General features: G+C 35.2%; 2 protein-coding genes across 2 annotated transcripts in view; one reads left to right on the top strand and one right to left on the bottom strand.

Annotated features, from left to right (window-relative positions):
* The window catches only part of LOC117237541 (formin-like protein), a 32,368-nt gene extending 13,464 nt beyond the window's left edge, over window positions 1-18,904 (bottom strand). Inside the window, 2 exon segments of the mRNA XM_033501602.1 lie at window positions 652-735; window positions 18,315-18,904. Coding sequence (XP_033357493.1) covers window positions 652-735; window positions 18,315-18,533 — 303 coding nt within the window. The 5' untranslated portion in view covers window positions 18,534-18,904.
* A 315-nt stretch (window positions 18,905-19,219) lies between these two features.
* Window positions 19,220-20,799, top strand: LOC117237547 (uncharacterized protein DDB_G0280315-like). Its single transcript, XM_033501617.1, has 2 exons — window positions 19,220-19,875; window positions 19,973-20,799. The coding sequence occupies exons 1-2, from the start codon at window positions 19,465-19,467 to the stop codon at window positions 20,459-20,461; spliced, it is 900 nt and encodes a 299-aa protein (XP_033357508.1). The 5' UTR covers window positions 19,220-19,464; the 3' UTR covers window positions 20,462-20,799.
* The last annotated feature ends 2,198 nt before the right edge of the window (window positions 20,800-22,997 follow it).

The raw sequence follows: 22,997 nt of genomic DNA on the forward strand, positions 1-22,997 counted from the left end.
ATACTGCATTCGCTCGTTAAACGTCTGCGATCTATATATAGAATAAAACGTGTCTTACTTTTTACGTGCATTTTCTGCGATCTGACGTTGATACGGTTTGCATTTGATAACAACGCAGACCTTTTTTCTGGAATCTCTGGAGGCTATCGCGGGCGAATGTTCACTTTTCGTATCAAGAAATTAACAAACTTAAAGAATGTGCGTTTAAACGTCTCATTATTATTCGATACTGCAGTTGAAAAAAATAATCTGTACGAACCGAACAAATGTAGTTATTTGAACGAAAGAAATAAGTTGAAGAAAGATCGTGAGACTGTGTATAAAGTAAGGGTCGTGGACCCGCATTCATTGGACAGTATGGAATTAAACGAGCACGAAGCGGGCAAAGATGTCAGACCACGCCGATTAACAATAAGTTCGTCAAGTTAAAGGTTGATTACGTCATTCTTATAATGGCAACGTTGTATCAATTTCGCGAGGAATGTTTATAGATGATAGCAAATATGAAAAGAACAAAGCTGTTTAAGAGCCTACGAGTAAATGTCTTTCGTTTAGAGAAAAATTGCACTCTGAAGCGATATTTAAAATAGCGTAAATCCTATGAAGCCGGTTCTGGAAACAGGCTATCATTCATACAGGCTGTATACTCACTTGATCGCATATGATGTCCCACTTTTTCTCGTTGTCGTATTGCTTCAAAAGCTTCGCTTTGTCCGGTGGCAGATCCATTGAAGCCTGAAACACAGAAAAAATCCAAGTTTCACTTTAATGTCTATGACAAAGAGAAAGAGTCGTGGTTTTCCATTTTTCTTTCTTTCTTCTTCGACACGCAATTACATGGTATAAAATCGAGTCACGATACGAATATAATTCATTCGAAATAATTGTATTTATTCACGGTTACATTATATTACAATAGAGAAGGAGAATAATAAAGGTTATAAATAATCGTTAATAAATTACAAGGTACGTAATGTTTATAATATAAACAGCACGTTGCGCATTATAAATGTAGCCAGGCTTATGTAAGTTACCTTGTAGGAATTTTCAGATAAGAATTTTCAGTTATTCCTAGCTTGCAATTATTAAGATACTCGCAACGTACAATTGGTTTTTACGTCGTACTATTTACGACTAAAGTTTAGTTCATCTATCGCTTTAGCAGTAAGGAAATATTTCGTTGGCAACAGTTTTTACTAGCGAATAAAAATTACTGTGTTTCTTGCTAGTTTGCAAATATATTAAAATCGAACAAGTTCTGTTTGAAATTATTAAAAAAAGACACAAGCATCTGTTTCACGATTAATTATTTGAGTAATTCAGCCTAATAAGATAGGATAAATAATTAAATCCTTTCTATTAAGAGCCGTACATTAATTATTCAAATATTCAAAGCCAGAGATTTCCCAAAGTTCCCCTCGTGTTTGAATTGCTCTTGTTAAGGTAATGAAGTCATTAGTTGGAAAAGAAATAAGGAACAAGCACCCAAAGGCCAAAGACTGAGGGTATTGAGTGGTCTCCACCCTCATCCTCTCCAAATCCTACTTATACCATATTTTACGATGATTATACAAACAATATTAATATTTCGTAGCGACAATGCAAGTTAAAGAAAATTCCTAGAACTGAACAAATACTCATCATCGAGTAAAAGAAGATTATCGCAACTTTGAAGTAACCTTTAAAAAATGTCGTATATGAGCTATAATTTGTTGAAAACAAAATTATCGATATGTGACAAGGCAATTTAAAAAATTTCCTGCAACTAAACAAATATTCATTACCAAGTAAAAGAAGATTATCGCGACTTTGAAGTAACTTTTAAAAAAAGTCGTATATGAGCTATAATTTGTTGCAAACGAAATTATCGATATGTGACACAAAGTACTCGACCATGACGCATATGCAATAACACGCGATAACCGCCTCAATGACTCTTTTAAACAAAAAAAAAGAATAAAGGATAATTAAACACGTACAAATTGTAACAACGAATATTCTGTGATTTTCAAACGACTTTAACAAGCGAAAAGGGGGTATCGGATTAATTTTTGACTAAGCATTTTTAGACTCTACGGTTAAACGAAGAAGCACTATTTCTAATATCTAACTCATTTCTGCACGTAGCATAACTTCCTGCTAATTATTCGCTCGTATCGAGGATTAGTCAAGATCTCTATCTTTCGTACAACAAATTTTCAAACTAAATTTTATCAGCAACAAAGCATCGTGCATATACGTATGTGTAAACTAGTACATATATCTATATCGCTCGTACTTTTAGTCGACATAAATTTCCTTTTTTTACGTAATACACGACATTCCATGTAATAACTGAAAGTGAAAACTTGCAATTTCTATCGTTTCTCTTGACGTCTAACCAAGGGATAGATAGAGGAAAGATTGTAAATATTGCCGCGGCAACTATACGTGTACAAAAAAGGATCGCGAAGTAAACGCGACGGTAGTACATATACACAGTCGTCAAGTGTACGTCGTGGTGGCTAGGGACGAGCATAGTCGACGAATAATTATCAAAGAGCGGATGCGGAAGCCACGAGTGCATGACATCACTACTCGCGATACATATACATTGCATATACGGTGCTGCTACTAAACGTTAGATCGAGCGATAGCACGATGTACGCGTTCCAGGCCAGAAATTACATAAATAGTAAGTTACACGGCCAGTTTCGAATGCAATCTTCCCAAGTAAACTTGATAAAATATATTACGCAAACTGTGCTCTGTTATATCGAGAACGCGTTATACACTGTTGGCTTGATCGACTGACCAATAGCTAGATAGCTATAGATAAGGCAAAGGATTTTTATAATTACTGAAATATATTTCGATCAGAATAGTTCAAAAAATTCGAGCATTAAATCATTGAAACGGACACGTAAGTTAGAAATAACGGTATCGATCCCGAATGATCGTTTTTCTATACGGTTCTTTGCTTCTCAGAGAAAGCAAACGCACGTTCTCCTTCGGTAAGCAGAGTGAATCGCAATTTCCAACAACGTATCATGTAAAGAGTTCTATGAAAATCTGGTTTTTGTTTTGCAACAGTCGTTTATTCGAAACGAATAAGTAAAAGCTGTAATTTTTCGCAGGCTAAACTATATTTGTACAGTCACGCTTCTTAATTATTTGGAGCAACTCTGGTTTCGATTCTGTTTTATGAATATTGCTTAATTTATTTGTGTTGAGAACGTTATTTCAGTTCGCGTTAAAAACCTTGTTCCATCTTTTTTTTTGGGGGGGGGTGATACTCCAACGCTTGAGAAAATAATTATATTAGTCTCCTCTTCTTGGATATACCATTAGTTACAGGAAGGATCTATATATAAAATGTATATGATATGAAGCGAAACAAGTTAATGTCAGAAGCTGCCATCTACTTTGTTCGAGTTAAAAGCTCTTAATACAGATGTTCCCCTTGATATTTACCGAAGTGCGCTGTAAGAAGCAAACAACTTAACCAAGGAAACGTTGGAAAGTCAAGTAATCGATAATCTGAAGTGACACATCAAAAAGAAGTCCCTCCTTGGCAATAATCAATACCATCTACCCTAAGGCATCCTTAATTTCGTTTTCATTCTTTAAAAAACATTCAAAACGATTAAGTTTTCATGATATATAATTACAAAATAATAGCTTGAAACTAACATTGCTTAAGAACTAATACAATTTCAAGATAGTTCTGCTATCAAGACGAACCAACCATACTCGCCGAGAAAAAGCGTACGATCGTTGAAAGACTAATTCTTTTTAATAAAAACCAGAAGGCGAAATACATGTCCAGACGGAGTTCCTGGTATTATACGCAAAGCTGCGTTGGAATAATGAAACGTGTGTTTTCAGGTCAAGGGTCACCGGAAGTGGAGATTAGAAAGGGCAGAGTTTGCTAGACAAATAGTACCTCAATCTTGCTTAAAATGCATTGTGTATCGTTGGACGGTTCGCTTTTAAAATGTCTTGTAAAACGCGCGTAATACATAAATAAAAGCTTTTTTTATAAATGTTGAAGTACTTCCATAAACCGCTATAGAAAAAGAGAAATGTAATCGTGTGGTGCAAAAACTGTTGGAAATGGAGCTACGTTCCTTACATTAGTACCTCATAAAAGCTTCATAGATATGTGATACCACCGTCAGTAGGGTCGACGACATAAAGAAAAAAAGGATTCTCACAAGGCGATCAATCGCGGAAAGTCCCCTTCAGCAGACTCATGCAGTTAGCCGGTTCCATGTTTCTCTGGCCAGTTGCTCCCCATCCAACAATCGATGCTAGGGGCGAGGGTTGAGCCTCCCTTTTGTGGTGTACCAATACTCTCGCGCACTTTGTACTCGAGTACGTGCATGCTCGCGCGTATGATTGCGTGGATGCACCATCACACGTAGGGATCTATATAGCACGTGAACACGATCGAGAATCAGTTGGAGCACTTGAAGCAATGATAGAATCCCTCTAGAGTTGTATGGCGCACGCCCACAGCGTTCGTTTCTCTTCTCTTCCACCCCACGTTTCTTTTCCTTCTATTGGTCGTCGTTATGGGTGGGTGGCACGCCATAAATATTTTTAGAGTGCTGACATCAATTATATTTTATTAAGTATCGACGCTGCTTTCTTTCCTTTTATCTAACTATATAAATATGAAATACAAAACATTTTGAAATGTTGTAAACATGATGTATCTATCACTTATAGTTTTACTCGTGCTTCTTACTTATGAACAAGTGTAACCGGTTATTAAAGCCGGTTTAATTCTGTGTTATCGCATTATTTCATTTGTCGATACGTGTTGCGACATTTTCATCACGAATGCTTAAAGTTAAATGTTTATAAACATTAATGTCAAAGAATTTGTATAATAAAACACTTATTACGGAAAGTAACTCAAGCAGTATCTTGATGCAATAGAACTCCAAATATGGAAATGCCTCGGAAACAGGGCCGCGTAGTTGCTGTTCAATCACTTTTTCCGCATGCAGCGCGTCTTGTTACGCAAAAACAATTTTTTTAAAAGACACGATAGAATCTATCGAATACCAGTCGAAATACGATCGGTTCGGAGGAAATGGAATTCCTGTAAAACTATGTAATAATTCATTCTCAAGAAGATATTTCTCTTCCAGAAATGATAAATGTTTGCACGTTTATATTATTGATACATATTATTTAGTTGATTCTGCTTCCTTCTAAATCGGTTTATTAGCTTACGTGCTTAATCGATTTACCATCTCTGCTTGTATAACGTTTGCACCGCGTTTCAGTCGTTTGAATACACTAAATCGCAATGTAAAGGTAGTTAATGTGCAGAAGAAACATTTTTAGTGGCAGACGTTTATCTTTAGTTCAATATACATATGTTTGATAGCAAATATCTAGATTAACATGTATGATATGATTCATCAATATCAAACAGTACAACAATAGATATTAATTATTTTGAAGAACATTATACAAATGTGATTTACGTAATGAATTAAAATCACTGCAACTATCTCGGCCAAACTTTGCGCACGATGCACATGCACTTAACTATACACGCGATTATAATGTACATACTTTCGCGGCCGCGTCAAGTTTCCTTGTTACCAACAAGATGACGTAAAAAGCCCCACACGCTCGTATATCTATTCTTCTCCTTTTTCATACGAGTGTCTTGCACAAACTTGTTTTTCTTTCTCGTAGAAATTATAACTTGGAACGTTATCGACACGCTTCGTTTATAATATACAAATTTTAATTCATATCGTTAAGTAAGAATTACAAAATAGTTCTTATTCTTTTTATATACCGTGCAAGAATAAACTTATCAGAATGCAAAATATTTATATACAGGGTGGTTGGTAGTTACCAACACCAGGGTGATACAAGCGGTAAGGGAGTGATTCTACGCGAAAAAAGAAGTCGAAAATATAGAAGAAAAAAATTTTTTTTCTTTTTTTTTTAATTTTTCCATCGAGACAACGATCTATAGTGAGATCCGTTATAACGTACCGCACGCGTACCGAGCGAAAATTCAAAGTCGATTTTCTCGAAAACAAAGCCTCAAATGAAAAATTTTTATTCTATATTTTCGACTTCTTTTTTCGCGTAAAATCACCCCCTTTTCGCTTGTACCACCAGTTACCAACCACCCTGTACATTATGTATATTATCGAATATTTTCGACACTGTCACTCGATTCTCTCTCACCCCAAATTGTAAGTACAGAAATGTACATGTACGGCGAATAGAGTTTCGCGATTGCGGTGATAAAAGGACATAGACACATCAAATAACAAATCCTTATATTTTATTCTTCAAAATTAATTCAATTAGCACTGAATCAAAAACATACTGCAGCATAAAAGAAAAGTCGTGGTTGCCCATACTTTTTTTTAGATTCAGTCATATAATATTTTTATTTAGCGTTGGTGCATGTACATGTACGCAAGATAAATACTATCGTCCGATATTTTAAATGCAGCTTTGAAGTCATGATTCATATGTGGCATAACGAAATCGCACGAACGGTATTCGTTACTATACGAAACGTGACACGCATTAGCAACCAACAGAAGAAAACTAAGAATGAAATAATTCCACGACAAATTATTCTTGGAAGTTGGGCCACTATTAAGGAAATGCCGCTTCCGTAAGAGTCCGGATACACCGAGAATAGAATGTTCATTTCGTGCTTTCTTGATCGTTGGTCCTCCCGGATACCACAGTTGGTGATACGAGTATCCTCGATTAAAAGAATATACATGTTACGACATAAAAATTTAGAGTAAATAAATAATTTTTGAACAATTTTATCGAGTAATTCCATTCGAATCAAATATAGCATTGAAAGCATTAAAATAATAATAAAAGTTCTATACTACATCGTGTTACTACGCTGATATTACGTTATTTTTTACGCCAATGAAATAACAGTCTAACAGTACAGGGACCAAAAATAATTTTTATTACTGACTTCGTCGGGGTTACAAGCTTCTGCTCGTTACACAGACACTGACCTTCGAATCAGCTAACAAGAGAAACTAACTCACAGAACCTCCGTTTTCGGACGAGTAATTTTCAACCAGCAACTGAACCATCCCAGTAGTTTAAACGCGATAAAACTAAAGCTGAAAGTTTGTATAATTCATTTAAAAATCGAAATAACGTTCCAAACGGATAATACTGACTTTTTTTGTTCCTATTAATTCATCAAATCAGTGAAATGAGAAAATCACTATTATTTCTTTTATATACAGTTTGATTGATCATGCGTAATTCAGTGAAAATTCTACTATGTGAAATTGGAGATAACATATTTGACATTTGCGATTAACATATATTTTTAAAAGTCACTGATAACTCTTGCTGAATCACAAAAGGAAGCATTACATTTCCGTTTGAACTATTGGTAACTGATCATCATCCGCTCAAAATATATTTAAGTTTTAGTTCCTCTTACTTGAAACTTCAAATCCAATTGTGCCGAGCTCTCAAATAAAAATTATTTGCAACAGTAAAGACGTAACCTTATTCTTTGAACGTACATTATTTGCAATTTTGCACGGCATGATACCTGACGTGAGCTGATATCTGATTCTCCGGATCAGATAAAATTCTCACGATCCAGAAAGATTGGAGAAAGTCAGTGGCAAGCGTGTTAAAGTACATTCAATGGCAATACTACGATCGGCGCTAATAAATGTTAGAATAAATGGAGCAACGTTTGCGCGTATACATTGGCCAATGTGAAATTCGATTGGCAACGCTAGGCAACTATAAAGCCTAATTAGCAAATTTTGGGTTGGGATGCTAACCCATGGGAGGGTATTATAACAATCGCGCCTAACAACCTTTCCAGGAAATGAATGCCTAACCTAAATTACCTAAATTACGCGTGTTTGTATGTTTTAATTTACGAACGTAATCTGAATTGACATACGCTTCAAATAAAGTGAATTTTACTTACAATAAAAATTTATTGTTTTGAAGTTTGTCTATCGATAATTCATTTTAATAATTTGGATGAAAGTATATACGTGATAATATGATTTACAAATAACAATGTCTAATAAATCACATTGAAATAGATTTGAATAGAACGATTGACTGTATCGTTAACTGGTCTCGAAAATATCAAAGTCCCGTAGAGTTGAATGAGAGAGCGTCGTCTAAAATTAAATGATAGCGTCACACGCACTCGTGCCGACAGTACATAGTGACATCATCTTGCAAATTCACGCACGATTACGTGTCTTTTTTCCTCTTATTCGTTATTAACCCTTTATCTACTACTTACTGTATCCACTGTGTCCGTCTTTGCAGTCTCTCACTTTCTGAATCATTTTTATTTTTATTTTCTCTCTCATTTAATCTCGTTAGTTGTCGATGTTTACGTTGATACTTTGTACTCCTTTACTTTCTTCACTCAAACACGAACAAAACAGTTTCAACAATTCAGTCGGTTTACTCATCGTCCAGCATGGATATGACTCGTAAAGTCCTTTTGATATGTTCCATATTTCTGCAGGGCGCGACGGAATTATATTTCGCGACGCGAGTAGAATTTAGAATTATCAAACGATGTATGTATATGTCGTAGGACGATATTTAGTGCTTTCAATGAAAAATTGAAAGATATAATTCATCGACTTTTTATACGAGCAAGAGCACAATTTTTCAGCTATGTTTGCTTCTTTTTATAAACTTTCAAACTTGAAATATTTGTTAACGTTAGGAAAATATTGAGCCGAAAGTAATCAAAAGAATCCAGTAGAATCAACAATTTTCTTTACTAACATAAACCATATCCTTAAATTAATTATTGTATGTGTAATTGATATGTATCTATCTGATGGATGTTTTCATTCAGTTACCGGTTTTAATCCATCCATCCTTGCTAATATACATGCATGTCTTTTTCTTATTCGTTATTACAGTAATTAATATTAATTCTCTGCTAAAGAAATGAATTTCTTTCTCATCTCTCGAAACGTAACGAAACGAATACAAATACGAACTTCATAATACACTAAAATTTCACGCGCTCCAAATACAAGTGTTGCGTTAAAAATGGTAGCCAACTTTCACGCAACTAATGATCCGGTCAGATGCGATAATTAGAGACTTAACACGCGTTAACCGACCGCTACAGAAGCATTCAGCTGAGTCATTGCAGCGGAGTATAAAATACCAAGAGATCTATGAATTTGCACTTATTCCATCAGTATCATTATCAATAGTATATTTCCATGAAGTATACCTTGTTAAAATGAAGTAATCAGTTTGAATAGCAAAAGATGAATAAATCCATCGATCTAAATTCAAATGAATAACGATTGTATCCTCTCAATGTCTAATACTATACGGTACTGTGCAGAAGACTTGAGTCATCCACAATAGTGATTTTATGATCACAACAAGTCAAATAAAGATAACACTTTAGATATTCTCTTTTAGGATGAGAAATACGTAAATTAAATGGTATAAAATATATATAGTGTAATCTACGAATCGCAGATTTAAAGGGAATAAACTCAGCAATTTGAGAAGCTGCACGCGTATAAAATGGATAGTCGTAGAACGGATTTCGAATGTACCCTCTTGGGATCGCTGAACTTCAAGGAGAATCGAAAGTTAGGGGAGGTTATGGCCCCTGACGACGACGACGTGGATAGGAGGGAACGTGGAAACGCATATGCGCAGCCGAACATGACCAGACGAGGGTGAAGCGAGGGTAAAAGAAGGGTGCATAGACCGTACGGAGCCAGCCTCGTTACCAAGGATGCACCCCCAGGTACAAAACATTGCCTTCGTGTTGGTCCATGAGCCGTGAAAATGATTAAACCCTCGTGTAGCCCAAGTATAAAATACCCGATTTTTATTTATGCTTCCGGAGACGTGATTTCTACTCTTAATTATCGTGCACGATTTTTACTCTATGATACTACCTTTTGTCCATATGATTACGCCAAATAAAAAATTCACTTTTACCTACAGTTGCTTAAATTTTATTTTGTGAAATTGTTTCTTTCTCATTTTTTATTTGAACTACAAAACTACGATAATTGTAATTGTGTGTGTTTTATAAATTTTTATAGAGTGCAGAAATATGGTTTATAAGATGAACGATGTTAATTTAGATTTCATTTCAACGTACACCTGGCACAGGTATAAGGACCATCTGATAAAAGGCTCAAACTTTTCAATTGATCGAGTTGTTCCTTTTTCTAACTGTTATATCAAAATAAAAGTCAGAAAATAGAAAAGAACACGGATACGTGATTGTGGGCCAACGAATCGATTATTTTTCCCGATACTCACTGAGACGGAATAAAGATGGTCGCGTGCTTTCTTCGTACAAAACAACCTCAGAATATAAAACGCTCCATGAACGATGAAAACGTGGGATAACTGTGGTAGTAGGATTGTGTCGCAGTGTACACCGGTTAGTGACACACCTAGGATTCTCTGCTGTGGCAGTCGTCCAACTAACAAGCCGACACCCTCACCCACGTTACTGTTGAATAAACCCATGTACGATAATATACATACGTATACGTATAGCCGATAGAGAAGCTGGGAGGAAGATATAAAACGACGATAAAGGGAGGAGACGAGGAGAGAATGTGAAAAGGAACTGGGATGAGCGAGAAAGACGGAAACTACATCTTCTATGTTCAAAAGATGGACCCACCGACTGTCGAACGAGCGAGTAAACTATAAAGGAAAAAATGTCAGTGAAACAGAGGTGTTGACAAGGGCTAAATGAAAGGAGAAAAGAGGAACCTCGCTTTAATTTTATAAAAGTGAAACAAAGAAGAAATGTAGAAAAAGGACGAAGAAGATAGCTGATAATAAATAAAAAGAAAATGGGAAGATATTATCGAAGAGATGAAAAAGAAGAGAAAATATCATAAAAGGTAAAAGCAGGATCGAAAGTAAACGCAAACGAAGAAGATAGCGACACGAGGGGAGCTTTCACAGTTACATATGTACAAGTCTCCATGTACATGCACGTATATGCGTATACAAGTACGATTATGCGAAAAAGGGAGTGAGTGCAGTCTAGTTTCTCAGATACATTTTCCAATACACTGAGTTTAGAAAAATTTTGCTTAAACGTAAGTTCCTTACATTTTATTGTACTTTAATATGAAAGCGCAAGATTTAAATTTATATATTAGTAGCAAAGAAATTTCGAAATCATTTAACAGTGACATAAGACAGGAGAACACCTACACGATATGTCTAAGCTTTATGAGAAATTCAAAGAGCAATTGTTCTTCGTCAAGATTGCAAATGCAGAGAAGCTTTCTAACAACGATCGTCTTCCTGCGATTACGGTGCACATCTGCCCTCCTGCTGTATTCTTTATGATATATCGTACGAGCGCGTAATAACACCTACATATGTGCATCAGTCTGATAAGCAATTTATGTTTTGAAAATAAATATACGTAGGACCATCGAATCATTCCAGATCATTAGAAATCCAACATTTTATACGTAATGTATATTAACTGATAAAATAATCGTTGTTTGAATAATCGTCGAGGAAAAAATATCTTGAATGGTATTCATCTACTAAACGAATACCACCTTACTTTCCATGCTTTGCACGCTTTTGCGTATAAATATAAATTTCTCATAAATGCCTGAACATGAACATTCGCATTCTATTTATTAGAGTACATGACGTACAGGAAAGTTTTCGGTAATATGAAAAAAGAAACACTAAACAGAGAACCAACGTGATTCTTTTTCTCATTTGATAGACCAATAACCGCTAGTTCACGGTCAAAGTTTAGGCGCCACCGGCAGCGACGTGTCTCATACGTACTTACATACATACATAAAGAGGTAGAGGAACCTTTATTTATGCTGCAGAAATAGCTCTATTCGCACGTGCACACCATTTGGCCATGGGCCATTTCGTGATGTGTGCTCTGCTACTACTCTCCTTTGTCTACTTTCGCAGAGATGTCAGATGAATGGTGTTAACGGTCTGGTCTCACCTGAGATTCCATACGCACAATACTGCATGTTAGTGTTAGTGTGTCTTAAACTAGATCGACAAGATCGTTAACTCCAAATTATTATTACTCGTAGAACGCTCGATTCTGTAAACTTCGACATTGCTCCGAAATATTTCGAATAGATGTTTCTTTGAGATAATTATTCGAAAAGTAATACGAGTAATCGGTTTCATTTTCAATTTTTGTGCAATTGTCTTTGTATAGATACGTTCGATCACGTATATTCACAATCACACTGGAAAAATTAGTTTTACTCTTCAGGAAACTTTCACGTCACGCTTTATAACTCTCTTATGTGAATAACCAGAGTGCAAAGTTTTCTAAAAATAGGGTTATTGTAGCATCGCAAGAAGAACATTTTTTTCTCTCTTTTTTTTCTGATTAACGAGATACAAATTTTATCGTAATAAATATTAGCATCGAGCTACGAATGGGTAATTATACGATAAACGTGCCAGTCAGACGAGTTCTTCCTCGCTTTCATGAAACGCGTGATCTCCACACAGTCTCGAGTGGCAGATTGTGTTTCGTATTATGCATACGAAAGTGAAAAGAGTAAACGGACGAGTATTACGACGTTCCAATAATTTTCTTCCTTTCTTGATGTTACTACCTACAATGTGCGGTTCGTTATAACACGCTGCTATTTTACACGCACTTCTTAATGAAACAGGCGATATTAGCATATTGCACGGTTCTACAGTGTACAACTTACACAGTCGAACAAATACAAGTACGATAAAAATTATTCTCAAAATCTAATTCTTCCTTCTGGTTAGATCTCTTCTTCTACTAAATATCAGACAAATGGAGAAGCTTTTTGGCAAAAAACCTTGTATTTACATATTGCATAAGACTTTACGAAAAATCCGGTCCGTGTCAATATGTTTTATTCGTTGGCTGTAAAATAACGTAAAATGACGTTATTCTATATTTTCGTTTCATTCATCAATGAATCGTCTCCTGTCCAATCGTGCCTCCCATCTCGTCACACCTGCATTAGACGATGCAGGAATCGCAAAATCACAAAATTACCGTGTATCGTTTGAACATCCTGTTTGCGTTGTCGGAATGACAATTCGAAGGACATTTGGTCCGCTATGAAAGACGCAGTGGCGGGAGCTACGGAACAGGCGCGAACGTCTCAATCCCGCGACACAGAGACTTGTATATGAATACTACGGTATACGATACGTGTGTATTGTGTATATGGTACATCACGTACGTCGCGTCGGGTATATGCGTACACATACACACACGAGTGCATGTTCGCAAGCAGTCGGCTTAATTCAGCCGTACAAATTGCACAAAGCTGTCTGCCGACGATTCGTGTTAAAAATACGCCGCTGCTGACGCGTTTTCCAGTCTGTCGATAGTGAAAGCATTTCTGCGTCGCTTTCGCGTCTTCCGACGGTTACGTAACCGTAAAAACAATTTTTCCTCTGGATCCGATCTACACTCTATCGATCTCAATCGCGCGTTAATCTTGTCGCTGTCAGGAAACGTTTGGTTCTTATATTTTTATGAATACATAGCTGACAGCGGATGTTTGCGTATTCATGTTTAACGATCCACGATTAATAAATTCTGTACGTTTGTATAAGAATATAAAATTTACCGTCTACGATCTAAAGCAAGTTTAATAAAATTCTACATCTACATTGAAAATACTCAAGAAAATATTTGATATCGTATGTGTTATATAAAACATTTAGAAATGTAGAATATACGTACATATGTTTAGTAAAAAATTAGTATGCCGCATGCATAGCCATCTTAAGCATATAATAAGCGTTGAATATGGTGCCACTGAATATCGAGGTTTATCAATACAGTTAATGGATGATCGACTATTTAAATACTTTTGTGATCTCTGCGAAATATGTACTTATACCTCCTAAATGTCTTGCGATGTAATAACATAAAGGCAGCAACCTGTTCTTAGCGAGTTCTTTAACTTACAAGAGTTAAATTACTGTAGTTAAATATCGGATGTGATTTTTCTGAATGGTCTTAATTTATCGTCGAAGATGGACCCGCATGAGAAGCACTGTTCCAAGACCCCTCTATATATAGAAACGCCGGTTTTATCTTTTCCTGTGGATATTTTCAGACAGAAGGCGGCCCTTTGGACAGTATTGTTTAGCTTCGGAGAGTCGCGTTATCGACGTTGACTTTTTTCACATTTCCGATCCGATTCTTTAGCAAGCGTATAACTGCACTCGAGCGTAGCTAGACGCGTATTCAGCGATTCCATTGATCCTGAGCTACGATCGATGATAGCAACCGATAACGCTTACCGAAAGAAATTGACAAGATTTATCGATCGTTTAACATCAAGTTGCGCGTGTGTTTTTCGTAAAACACCATGAAAGCATCGAAAACCTCGTCACATCCAAACCTCGTCCCATAGCTTAATTCGGCATACGATTGCGAACGTTTAATTACTGTTATTTGATTTATTTTAAGTCTAAATTGTATAAGTTTTAGCTTTTACGAGTAGAAACAAAATACGTTAAAATTTATTTGATCTAGATCTACTCTACAATCAAGCATAACTGTATAGGTACAATAGGGACTTAAGTTGTCTGAACTGATGCTACGACGAAAAAGGATCTGAAACCAATTAATTGTTGTGGTATACTTGGCCGTATAGGATAGCGATAAAAAGGGGCAGAAAGAGAATTTTCACAAGGACCTGTAATGTCTCGGAAGGAAGAAAATACTGGGTGCGAGCAATTGACCATTTTGCTTGGCAGAGTTCCAGACGTACTGTCACATTGAGACACAGAAAGCAAAGGAGAGAGATACGTCGCTGTTGCAAGCAGAGCAAAAAAGGAAGAGGATGATGAAGAAAGAGTGGGCGTCGGTCAGCCAGGTTTTGCCTTGGTTGTAAGAATGTCGAGGATTCCCGTGTTCAGCAGGAACCTTACAGGATCGTGCTTCTGCTATCAAGCAACCAGGTACTACGTATCTCCTCTATACGCTAGCAAGTCTACGCTCGATCAGGCTAATCCTTCAGAGATGATGCAGGATCGAGTGCAAGTTGGAAAATTAATTGAACGATTTTACAAATGGTCGACAGCTCGTCCGTGTTTCGGCTCCTCGTGAACAATTTTTGGTTTAACACGCCGATTGATTCAATCTCTTACTTCATAAGCAAAGAAGCATATATCATAGCTTCGAACAAGAGAATGATGAAAAAGCCGAAAAAAGACTGGTGCGGCAATTTGTACGTTGTAATACTTAATTTGCCTTTCACTTTGCTGGCTCGTAGCTGCACGTTCGATAGATCGGCATTGCCCAAACAACTCCGAACTATTCAAGAATGTACGCTAATAAAAATACGTACTCCTAATTACTATTGAATCTGTCGAAAAGTTGTTCTGCAATTTCGTTTAATACGATATGATATTAATACCGTAAAGAGAGTAATTTTTGGTAAATATTTGTTGGTACCTCGGGAAGTTTAAACACAGTTTAAATATAGAAGTTCGAGGACTGCAGCGCAATTAATAAGAAAAAAAGATAAGAGTTAGAAAGATACTGCAGACCTGAATATTCTAAAGCAGATAGAATCTGTAATCGCGGTGCGAGCAGCAAGTAGAACAGAGGTTACAGGGAGTATATACTTATATTGAATTTCCGCTCCTAGAATGGGAGACACGGATAGACCAAGGAAAACTTTCGCGTGGCCCTGGAACGATTCTCGTGAGTCAAACCGCAGTTTCTACACGATGCACGACTAACTACCGATGACTCATGGACAAGCATCTATAATGGAACGAAATCCCACGATTATTTTAAGCAACATTATCAAACTATCAAAAGATCGTTAGCATCGCAACATCGTGTAGATATGAAATTTCTCATTATATTTTCTAGCGAACGGCAGCGGAGTATCATTTTATTCATCTACCACCAGATTGTTTCTAATAAAATCGTGATACATAATTTCAAAGCGGTATCAACGTATTTTTTGCTGAACAAGTGATTTATTATTTCATTGGATCGTTGCGAAATACGAAATAAATTTCGCGAAATGGAATTATTGTATTTTAGATCACAAATTCGACATTTAAAATTTATTAAATATAGAGATAATCTAAGAATCACCGACGATGTTATTGTATCAGCAATGGGAAATGTCATCCTTCTTAAATGTATCAATGAAATATCCAATTCGTGAATTGAGCATTCGTACAATAGAGCATAGTATAAAACATATTATGTATAAGTGATCGAACGAATACAACGAAAGGCATTTATAATATCAAAATCGTCGAGATATATTATCGATATTAAGAAGTAAAATCTCCGAGGTTAAATGCCAAGATGACGAGACTACTAGACATATAGAAAGATAGCGAATCGGATGACCGCGAACCGTAAAGGGGTCTCTTTGTTTATGGTATGTTCGTAGTCGTTGCGATGGTCGTTCCGATGCACAATCGAATCTTATTTGGTGAGAGCCGCTTCTACGTAGGCGTGCATCTTTTTACTCTTTCTCATTTGTACATCTCTCTTTCGCGCCGTATGAACTTTTGCCTTCGAGCTCTCGACATTTCATACCAACGAAAAAATCAGTGGCTCTCGCGTAAGCAATAAATTTTAACAGCAGAGAATAGTAATATGCCTTTGAAGAGATTACACAACAACCCGACTACCCTAACAATAAATTGCTGGAAAAACGTATTTAACGATAGAGAAAATATTTCTCTTTCCATTTCTACAATAAGCCAACTCGCTCTCTCGCTGTAATTCTCATTCTATCATTTTAAAGTCGAATTTAACTGCAATGCAGATACACATAGCTGGGAGAACCACTGTCATAAGTTCACTCGAGTTCAAGTATTAGTAGCTATATATTACGGGCCACACGTGTTGATACCGATCAGCATGTTACTTATATTACACCTCGAGGATAGTAAAGATAAAAATGATTCTGCTGTTCTTACGTCAACGTAGTACGCATAGAAAGTATGCGCAAAGCACGTCAGACTCAACCCAGATCTGTCCAACTTCTTTTATCCCTTTTCATCTACTTACTGTATTTATTAGTTACAGTAGTTCATTGAAAACTTTTATGTATATGGATATAAAACATTTCTACGCGACTGCCATGGCAAGTGTTAGAAGTGGTCTGACTGGATACCGAGCTTTATTAATGTAGTAATTGACTGCTTAAATTCTTCTGTGATATATGCGAGATACGCTCTTGCATTAAATATCTTGTAATTTCTATCTACATATTTAAATTTCTTTTCAACTACGCCAATATAATCACGACAGTCGAGTATCATACTAAAGAAATTAGAAAATGTTTCGTATAACACACATAATATATTCGTAGAAGTGTTCGAATACTCTTGTTAGTTAATGCTTATATACGTTTACGTATGGAGGGACTTGAGATGTCTATTATCGTAAACTAGACAATTCGAGAGTCAGTGAGCCACATCACACGTTTTATAGTCGATCAAAGTAATTCAATTAATATCCTATTACATCCGAGCGTTCACGCACGTCGACGCAAATGGAACTTGTATAGTGTTTCGAAAGACAGCTCGGCGAGCGTCGTTTGTATGCACACCGACGTATATTTCTCTGAATTATCGAATACATTTGTGCATCTTAACGAATACGGACAATACTATCTTTAGAAATAAAAGAAACGTAAACATAACTGTTCAAGAATAACTGCATCTGTCTTCTGTGAAAGACGTTTCTTATAAATAACATGATTAATTTCAAGAATTATATTTAGAACAGCGTATATTCTATGAAAATGATTGAAAACGAAACGAAATAACAATCAAATTGTAATTTTTTTAGGAGATCGTGTGTCGTTAAGAACATTATATCAATACGTCTATACTATGCAATGATAATATCGTTTCTCTATCGAATTCAGAAGCCAAACTCTGATCAACTCTGTACATTGAAAAATACCGGAACGTGATGACGTTAGAAATATTTCTCATCTGCTTACGAGAAACCCTTGGAATTTTAGTTACTTTTTTCAAGAAGTTGGACACTAATTCTGTATACAGACGACAAAATTCCAAGATTTACGAAAGGTGGAGTTGGACCGGAATAGATTCTGAGAAACTAAAAAATACCAGCATTGGTATTGACAGTTCTGCGATTTTATCGCAGAATGATTCATTCGAAGCTATCGAATCTAATCCACGAGACACGCGTTCGATACGAAACCTAGGGGCTCTAAAAGGATCTGAAAAAAAAGGAAAAGCATACATATAGCTAGTGTTTGACTCACCAGCACTTTGGTAAAGCGCCTTTCGAGTTCCATAGCGTCGGGCATCGGTTGCCTTGGCGCGCCACGGACGCTGCCACTCCGTGCGTGTGGTCCACCCAAACTTCCCATGCCGAGGCTAGGTTGACAGGATTGAAGAGGCGTGCCGCCCTTGATACCACCGATAAACACCTCACGCACACCGCCATCGCTTTCGCCGGTACGGCTCTGCACGATCCCCATTGTTTTCACAGTCGTGGCCTAATATATCCTCCGGTGTTTTCGCACGCGAAAATCGTGACACACGGCAACGGTGGTGGCCAGTACTGTCACACCACGAGAAACGTCAACAATGATGATCGCGGCAGTGCATCCTCGCTCGAATGTAAATCACTTTTCTCTGTATTACGAGAGACGTCGATACGTGAACGACTCGAACCGGTCCGCGCCGGGTCGTGCAACAGGTATCAAGCCGTCCATTGTGGATAGAAACTCTCACGAACGTGCGCGAACTAAAGCATGACCTAACACTCCTCTGCCTACACTAGACGAAGCATTCGCTGCATCTGCGGCAGTCTTCCTACTCTCTGACACCACCATCTGACAACGCCATTGGCCATTACACATGCGTCGTGTCTCGCAGTCGTGCCACCTGTGTCGGCGCGAGAATTTCTGGTAGAATTGTATTATGCGGTTGGTAACCATGATGTTGTTGATTATTTCGTCGCAGATGGAAGCACATACTACCTGATTGTAAAGAAAACTGAGAAGTTAGGAATATATTTTCGCGGAAATTATTTGTTATTAATAATGGAAATAATTGAAATCGTGTAAATTAATTTAGAAAGTTGGATAAAATTAAGCATGAACGAAAAATGAAAAAATCTTTTTAAGTACGATAATGCAATGGAGTAGCGATATAAATTTTTTAACGATATATTTCAATTAATTATGATTAAATGATATGAGAGAAAGTATTAATAGCGAAATTCAAATAAAATTTGAAAATTATATTGCATATGTTAAATTTAGACTATCGATAGATCGATGTTTAACATCCGCCATTTTGCCGATAGATCGATTGGTCATTTAGCGTCTCTTAGAGTAAATAATATGGTGGTGTTTTAGTATATTGTTTTATAGGGAACATTATTTGTAAATATTTGTAGATTCTATGGAACAGCGGTATAGTATAAATAAGAATTTCAAAATGAGAAAGTCTCCTCTAAGTACGCCAAGTGGCAGTAAAGAAAAACAGAGTTATAATTGGAAATCAAATGGCTATAAAAATAGGACAGGTTATAGTTATCATAAAAGTGATAGTTATCAGTGTACTTCGTCAAATAGTGGTCAAAGATATTCTGGAAATGATTTTATTCCATTAAATAATAGTACACCAATACCAGAATATAAAAAGTTCAATAATAATTGGCATGGTTCTGGAGGTCATAATCATCGTAATTCAGGTAGTGGTGGATTCAACCATTACAGGAACAATTATCATTCAACCCCAAAGTTAAATTTCAATAATTCATACTCTCCTTATAAGCTCTCTGCTAAACAACTCTTCTATGGTCAAAAAAAGGTAATTAGGAATAATAAATACAAGTAAATAGAATTTCAATAATCGCTTCTATGCTTACTAAGCTGTAGTGATTAACAAGTATCGTTTTTATATTTAGAGTTTCCAAAATGATAAGCATAGACAGAGCGACATATCATGTTATATAGATATGAAATCTTTTTTGGAAGATCCTTGGGCAGAATTAACAAAGAAGTTAACGAAAGATAAAGAAACAAATGGGAATGAATCACCTAAAGTTGAATTGTCATCATCGTCGCAATTAGCTTATGTAGATACTGAATCGTATTCTGAATCTAAATCTATATCAAGCATTGACAATTCTTGCTTTAGCCCAGAATCCAAGAGTAAATCTTCTATAGATGCAAAATTGGGATTGGATGATACAGATATTAGTAATGTATCAAGAACAGGGAGTTCAATAGATTTAAAACTTGACAGTGTTAGATTTAGTCAAGAATCAAAAAATGACAGCGTTTGCAATAATAATGATGATAGCGTTAATGAAGGCATTCTCAATGAAAATAATGTTAATAATATTAATGATATTTGTTCATCGAAGATAAATATTAGTCAAGATCTCAAATAACAGTGACAAAGAATAAAATGCGCTTAAGAGGAATAATAATTCTTTGGTTTGGTGCATGATACATTTCATATTGTACATATGGATGTATAATATAACAATTCAATTATATATAGATATTATCTAAATCTATGAAACGTCAGTTTCAGATTTTTTGAATAATATTCTAGTATATAGTTAAAAAAAAGAAGAAATTAACGTTTTAGTAATGTGAACTCTTTTTCCGGTTTAAAAATAGGTCTATCGCAGAAGCATATCTATATGCAAAATACAATGTATTGAAATTATCTTTTAAATTATATTTTCACAAAAAGGCTGTGAAAAAAAGAATGAATGTAGTTTATGTGAAAAAAAAAATTATACATGTGCAATTCTTTAGTGTATACTAAAAAGGAAGTACATATGGGACATGAGGGAACATTAAACACCAATTTCTCAGTAATAGATTAAGTCAGGAAGAACATTCGAAGACATAGCGAACAAGCTAGAGTATGAATTAGACTTATAAATTGATTTTAAATTTACCAAATCTAAGCAATTAGTAATTATGTAAAAAAATGCTTGCATCGCTGAACATTTTTGGATGACGACTATTAATCGATTTGAATTTGTTGAGCCACATATATGTCTATTAGCACTTCTTCTCACAACAAAACCGAAATATAAAAAGAATTAAGAATGTTGTAACATGCATGTAGTAACTGCAGTGCATTATGCAGAAATGTAGAAATAAATAACCATAAATCATGTGCAGACATATATGACAGTGATCTTAAATCTTTAGTTATGTCAATATATGACATATATGACATTGATCTTAAATCTTTAGTTATGTCAATATGTGACATATATGACATTGATCTTAAATCTTTAGTTATGTCAATAACAATGAGTTTATACATATTGTATTATTTTTAATTTAAAACATAATCAATCGTTTATTTTTGTTAAAATTCTTTAAGTAGCAAATTAACATACACTTTAATTGCATTTTGGATTAAAGAGAACCTACTAACATGAGATATAAAAATATGTATAAAATTAAAACAATGAAGTGATAGGGTATTAAATTTGTACAATTGTTATCATACAAAAAGAAAAATACACAAAAAATTGCTTATTTCTGTACTTTATACATTTTTATAGCATGTTTTAACGAGCAATGAAGCATAGAAGGTGACAAAGGTGTCCTATATGTTTGATTAACATGCTAACATAATGTACAAATGATGATCTGGTACAAAAATTTACATAATTTAAGAAATTCCTGTTTATTTCTCCAAATTGTGATTTTACATGATTGTGCAAAGGAGGTAATTGATGTCAAACAGATTAATTGTATGAATAATCTGTATAAGAGAAAATTGTACATAAATATACTTAAATTATATAAATAATAGTAATTATCTACTTCTTTCTGTTACTATTTTTATTTGCCAGTGTAGATAATACAAAAATGAATCGGTTTTTTCTCATGACTATAACCGTTTGTTTTTAATGAATTTATGACACTTAACGATAACCACGGAGATAAAAGAAACTTTGATAATTAATCCAATCGAACGACCTTAGATCTCTAATCTTGTAGTATTGAAAATAATGTTGTAATACAATGGCAAGTAAGATCGTGTAGGTGTATGAATAATTGATCGTGTATCGAAGTAATCAATATGAACTATATATTTCTTAGCATTTAAGTTTTTGCTCCGCTTTTTAGAGCTTATTTTTTACTTTCTCACGTAACAAAAAACTTTATCATTGATAAAAATAAATTGCAATATGTTATATCAGATTAGTACCATATGTAGCTTCTTGAAATGAAAGTAGAGAAATTATGACGAGACCTCAAAATGTTTGCATTTATAATTAACGTAGATAGACACCGTTGTTGTTTAAATGATATTACAATTGCATTGTACATGAATGCAGTATAGTGTATGAACAAAGCCTTCACGAAGAAAAGACCTTTTACATTTGTACTTATTTTTTTATTTTTACTTCGAAAAGAGTTATAGTTTGATGCAGTTCTTAGAATCATAGTGTATATCTGTACAACTTTATGTGACTTGATGTTATCTACGTGGTTTATAGTGCACGTTGCGTGGATATGAACTTATGTAGAACACAGACATATCAGTGACCTTGAATGTTTATCACAATTTAACATTGTTTATTTTCACGGCAATTTACATTATTTTATCAAATGATGAAGTTTTGCAAGATTGATTTTCCTACTGAATATCGATTAGTTTCTAAATATTAGCATTAATTTATTATAATACTTATTCTGTTCAAGCATATCCTGCAAAGATGTAAGGGAATGAAATAATATCAGTTATGTTAAGTATTTATAAATTTTATATTTTCTTCATATTTTGCTTTTAATTGCCACAAATCAGTACAGTACGCATAACAGAATTTATCTGACAGAAAGGGTATGCTCGCTCATTTATCTACAAGAAGAGGAATTGATTACAAAGATTTAAAGATAGGGCCCGTTCTTCCATTCCTTTAATCTACATTATTCCATTGCAACTTT

This window comes from Bombus vosnesenskii, unplaced genomic scaffold (assembly GCF_011952255.1).
Source record: "Bombus vosnesenskii isolate JDL3184/JDL3185 unplaced genomic scaffold, Bvos_JDL3184-5_v1.1 scf7180000013379, whole genome shotgun sequence".
NCBI lineage: Eukaryota > Metazoa > Arthropoda > Insecta > Hymenoptera > Apidae > Bombus > Bombus vosnesenskii.